Source organism: Chenopodium album, chromosome 7 (assembly GCF_948465745.1).
Source record: "Chenopodium album chromosome 7, dcCheAlbu1.1, whole genome shotgun sequence".
Lineage (NCBI taxonomy): Eukaryota > Viridiplantae > Streptophyta > Magnoliopsida > Caryophyllales > Amaranthaceae > Chenopodium > Chenopodium album.
Genome location: NC_137840.1, coordinates 2442416 through 2448275, shown reverse-complemented (window position 1 = coordinate 2448275; position 5860 = coordinate 2442416). Strand labels below are relative to the sequence as shown.

Genomic DNA, 5860 nt, shown 5'->3' with positions numbered 1-5860 from the left:
GGTTAATAAAGTCACGGGTAGCAGCAGGACTCAGTGTGCGATAGTCCATGAGGTAACCATACACACACTTTTGCCAGAATGCCCTGCTACCATCGACTCTGTAGGGCTCTAATTCAGCTAATGCAGCTGATCTGTTGATATTATGAGTGTAATAATTCCTTTCAGGCATTATGAAAAGAAAAACGTGTAGGTAATCAGGGATAAAACGGAATAGTGTTTAAAAGAAGGAGATAAGGTGTGGAGTGGTTGTGTGGTGGAGTGTACTATTTATACTGGCCACCCTGCCAAGGAGGCGTTTCAAATTCTGTCTCATAGAAGGCAACACTGGCATGCAAATTAGTCTTGGTTAATGTGCATTACCGCCGTAATTAGATAGCTATTTAGAAACCCCAAACATTTAAAAAAAGGCCAATTCCGTTAAGGAAATTCACACCGTTGCTCAGAAAGGGGGGGTTAAGTAGAGTAGGATGAGTAATGGTGTAAGGCAGAGCTAACAGAATTGGGAATTGATGAAAACCCGTTAGCTAAAGGAATGATTATTTGAGTAGAAAGTGTTTGTCCTTTTGGAGGGGCTCCAATTGAGAAAGCCAGATGGTAGCACAGGGATTAGGAATAGGGCGGTAATTAGCCGTAGGCACAATTTACCCAAAAAACTTAATGATGATTATGGGGTGGTTTTCAAGGGAACTTTTTTGGATAACCACCGTAACAAAACCCCTTAAATGGTACTCTATTTCTAGAGTGAGATGCTCTCTATTTTTAGAGAGATAAACTTTTTGATTACATTAAATTATGATATGTCCCATTTTAACATGAGGAAAACTTGTGTAAATTAACTCATAATAACTCATTACCTTAATACTTAAACCTTGTAGTTATCATACCAAAATCATTACACCTTGTGAATCATTTAACCCAAATCGTTTACTCATTATTTTATCCCACATTCCCACCTAGCAAAAGTATTAAGTACCTTGATAACCTTCACCAATTTGATCCACACTTGAAAGAAGATTTGAATTCAAATGTATGTATAACAAAGTCAATGGATTGAGAAGAATCCTCCAATATTTAATTTTGTATCGGATTCATACTTCAAGATTCTCATTTCAAATCCATGGTTTTAAGCGGATCACATATAGACTCATCAATGGGCCGGGTCAAGTCAAGACTAGTGTAACCCGGTCCAGCCCCATTCACAAATTAGGTGATTATGTTATTTGAATGTTGTTCTTGCAGCTTATTACTTCTGAACCACATGTTATTGCCAAGAAACATCAAAGATGGGAAGCTGCCAAGTCATGAAAGATTAGCAACGGGGAAGAAAGAGAACTGAATTCAGAGAACTTTTGGAGCAAAGTAACAATTTTATAACATAATCACAGTGAATAACTATGACATGAACTACAAGATGATGAGTTTGTCTTAAAGATGGCTTTCAGAGGAAAGCATTTCGATTCTAATATGGAACATGGAACTTAACACAATGATCCAGCAAGAAAATATGTTCAAGCAGAAGAGGCGTAACTTCAGTGACTTTGAAGCCCTTGCGCCAGACTCCCACATAATGTTGGATTTATTCAACTCAACCACGAGGTCCTATGTCCACCCGTTGAATCCAATCTCTAAGAGAAAATGTGCAGGTTCGCATTTTGCAGTGTACCCATATTTAGATGTGTTGTACTTACGATGCACACCAGTAAGTTTTCCTGTTGCAGATTTCTGATGGAAAGTAACCATCAGCCTGGAGCATTCCCTGCAGTAACCCAAAAGAAAACAATAAACATGACAATTTCTCGGCTTACTCTGGTAACTTGAGAATTGAGATAACAGGAATGGAATAAAAACGCTTACATCAGTTGGTCTAGAGGATAACCAGTGTGCCACTCACAGGTCTTACTCCAATACTTAGACCCACTCAGAGTGCACATAGCACTGAATACTGCAGCTGCTGCTAGAAGAGAAGGGGGGAATCTCAGCATTTCGTGCTCCACCAAGCAAAGTTCGATCAAAAAGAACGACAGGAGTTCGATCTGGTTAAATTTCCACCAACAGGAGAAAACCCAAAAGTCAGAAATTAATCACCAATAAAAAATTGCAAGAAGCTCATTAATAACTTGAGTTCCCTCACTTGGAAAAATACCTTCTTGTCTGCTTCAGCTGCTTTAAGGTACCGTTTCATGAAGACATATGGGGTTGGAATCGACAAATTAAATTGTAAGGAGTTGATCATCAGTTTCTCCTGTTAAGAGACATGGAAAAAAACAATGATATATTTGCTTCTAATGCAGAATGTACAGCAGCAATAGCACCAATCTGCATATTCTTACCATGTCAAGTACTTCTTGCCTACTGTAAGCTTTGTCAGATATCAGTATAAGATCTTCAACAACTGGAACCGATACCTCTTCATATTTGCTTGCCAGAAGCATAGCTGTTACACCTACTAGTTGGAGCTTCTTTCGCACCACCGGCTTAAGAGCTAAAAAGCGATCAATCAGGTTGACTGTCAGATATAGCGTCTCCTCCATGAGCTCAAACTTGTAATGGACCTTTAATTCAACATCAGACAGTTAGTGGGGCCAATAGATATAGTCAACTCCCTCTGGACTATAGGGAAATAAGTAATGCTTTGCAAATTACCTCAATCAGCCAATCGATGAGGATGGCTCTCATCTTTTCGTTAATGTCAGGTTGGCTGTCCATATAGTTTGAAGGAACACAACTAGTATTCTGCATAATGAAGATAACAGTAAGTCTGATTTACAGTCATCAATAGAAAGCACAAAATCCATACTAGCTTTGTCAAACACACATTAATGCAGAATAATGCTCAACCAACACAAGATTGCTGTTCCACCAAAAATACATAATATTTCTTAATCAATCAGTAAATTGAAGAATTCAGTAGATAGTCTTTGCAAATAACAATTACAGATTGACTAAGGCTGTAACCTGAGCAAGAAACTACTAAGTCAGAACTCGTGCAAGATAGGATCGCTAATTATACCATTCGATTTCACAACACTGCCTTATTTCCACTAGCAATAGTTAAACATCCCATCACTTGAAATAGTTAAACATCCCATCACTTGAAATAAATATTTCGAGTAACAGAACATACATGATAATCAGAAGTAACCATAGTGACCTTGTCCTAAAACAGGATGATCTATGAGCATTGAAGGAAAACTAAAGACAACATTAGCATCCTAACAGCAAATGTTCACATCTCGATATAGTCGGAGAAGAACTGATCTAGAATGAATGAATGAATGGTAGAACAGGTTGTATACCTCCACTTTCTTGTAATAGGTATAGATATCATGAACATATTCGGTTACTGCTAGCGGATTATTCTGATCACCACTATCAATGTCTAATATTGACCCATCAATGTCCAGCATCGGCCCATCAATATCCTCCATTTCAACTTCTTCATCCTAATATCAATTCAAATAATAGACCAACCAATCTAAAGTCAGATCATACAGTGTATAAGTTGACTAGTATCACTTTCTAACATGAGTGTCGGATCATACCATACGATCAATTTCATCGAGCATTGCTTCAGTGTGTTGCACAAACATTGGTACAGATGTATCATTATTCACCTTATAATCATCCACATCTATTATCTCACAATCACTTAGCTCCTCTCTTGCTCTTGTTTCACATCCAATTGGTTTTTTGATCTCCTTTATCAATACAAATCAATTACCACAAATTCAGATTTCACTTCAAATATAATTACCATCAAAAGTAATCAATCCTATGAGATGTACAAATAGGCACCTCAATCACATAATGCTGTGTATTAGCCATCTCCGCCGCAAACTTCCTAAACATACAAAAATTCAACACCAACACTAACATCAATATTTACACACTATGATTAATCCACATTGGCAAAACAAAAGCACTAGGAAGTCAGAAATTAACCTAGTAACAGGGCGGTGACCCGGAATTGCCCGAATCTTTCCAAAACCATCATCTTTCCTGTATTGCCCCAAATGACAAAAACCCAATTTAGTAAACAATAAATAAACACAAACCCAATTGCTAAAACCCCAAAATAAAAATAAAAAAATCAAAAATAAATCTAAAAACTGTTAGGGTTTAAGAAATTAATTACTCAGAAATGGTTCTTTTGTTGACTGCACAAGAATTATTAAGTGGAGCTCCAATAATGTTGCGATTAATGTCCCTCAATGCCCTCCTATTATGCCCAATTGGTGGCATTACCTTTCCACTTCTTGCTTGCAAGCCTCCTTCATTAAAATCATTGAACAAGAAAAACCCAATTGCCAAATTTAGGGTTTTCAATTCCAAAATCACAAGAATTTAACAAAAATTAAAATTTTGTAAAGTTCGAAATTTTAACTTGATTTGAATACCTTGAACAATTGAATGATTGATTATTGTCGGATTGTTCTCATCTGATCCCGCCATCTTCTTCTTCTTCTATTACATCAAAAAATCCGCCCAACAAATCAAAATGATGATCGCAAAATGGGATTAATGCAGAAAAATACAATCAAGAAAAAAAGTCAAAACAAATCCAAAAACCCCAGAAAATTCAAATTAAGAAAAATAATTACTCACCCAAAAATAACAAATTAATGATGTTCAAGAATAAATGTTCTAATCAAATAGTCCGTTTTTATTCTTCCCAGAATTGATTGAAGAAGAGAGAGAAAGAAATCAGTCAGAAAAATTCAAACCCCATTTAAAAATCAAATTAAGATTGAAGAAATTGGGAGTGTAATTCTTATTCTCTCTCTAGATTTCTCTCTCTCTTACTCTATTCTCTCTTTCAAATAAGGAAGACTCTTTCGAAATTTTAGGGTTCATAAACGAGAAGGAAAAAAAAAAGAGAGAGAGGAGATTAAAGAAAAAAAAAATAAAAAAAGGAAGAAGAAGAAAAAATTATGAAATTGAGTAACAGAAAAATAAGGCAAATTGATTAAATTATGTCGGCGAATAAATTTTTGAAACTAACGGCTAGTAAATGTGAACCGTTGATCTTGGGCTTGTGCCCTTTCTCTAACGGTTATCTCTGATGTGCTTTCAAATGTCCGCCCTCAGGTTTATTTCCGTTTTCTTTCTTTCTTTCTTTTCTTTTTTATTTTTCTTTATTTTTTTTGTTTTCTGATTAAGTTTAATGGTAAGAAACTTCGTAATTCCTACTAATTGGATCTAATGTTATGCGTTACACCATTGTTTCCATGTGGTCCGATGTGTGTTAGGGTCTTACATGCCATAATGCCATGTGTAATTGATCCGTTATCAAAATTATCAATTTTTTATCAAAAAAAAAAAAAAAAGGCTAGAGAATATGAATACGCTCTTGGCCACTAAAAGTCTTAATTAAAAGTCCTTAATGAATTAATTTTTTTTAACATAATTCTTGTCTTAGTAAAGTGGAGTAGAGGATTCAATTCATTCAAAAAAAAAAAAAAAAAAAAAAAAAAAAAAAAAAGAGAATTCAATGAACTTTTTTATTGTTGGTTGCCTTTTAGTACTTTGAAATTGTAAATTTTAGTTTTTGCAAATCGCATTAAGATTATTCGATTACGGAAAAGAAAAAAAAAAGTTACTCTTTTAAATTTTTACGGTTTTATCTATATATATAGAGTTGTGCGCAAAGTGTAGAACTCGATCGGTTAGATCGCAAATGTGAGTTTTAATTTTTTTACCAAGTTTGAAAATTTTCTTAGACCAAGTTTGAAATATATTAATATTACACCTTTTCTCTATCCACAGCAAGATATTGACCTTGAAATAATGAATTTTCTTCGAGCTTTTAGATAGGTTAGTTAAGTTTTTGTCTTGAGAAAAGACAAACATATTCTTGTTT

At 35.0% G+C, this 5860-nt stretch overlaps 1 protein-coding gene across 1 annotated transcript; it reads right to left on the bottom strand.

Annotated features, from left to right (window-relative positions):
• Positions 1-1323: 1323 nt before the first annotated feature.
• On the bottom strand, positions 1324-5083 carry LOC145640783 (G2/mitotic-specific cyclin-2-like). The gene is made up of 12 exons (XM_081692015.1): positions 4606-5083; positions 4398-4461; positions 4136-4271; positions 3943-3999; positions 3796-3841; positions 3543-3698; positions 3297-3443; positions 2644-2733; positions 2331-2552; positions 2144-2242; positions 1855-2033; positions 1324-1756 (listed from the first exon to the last, which is right to left on the bottom strand). Exons 2-12 carry the CDS (start codon positions 4450-4452, stop codon positions 1600-1602), a joined length of 1344 nt encoding a protein of 447 aa, XP_081548141.1. The 5' UTR covers positions 4453-4461; positions 4606-5083; the 3' UTR covers positions 1324-1599.
• Positions 5084-5860: the final 777 nt, after the last annotated feature.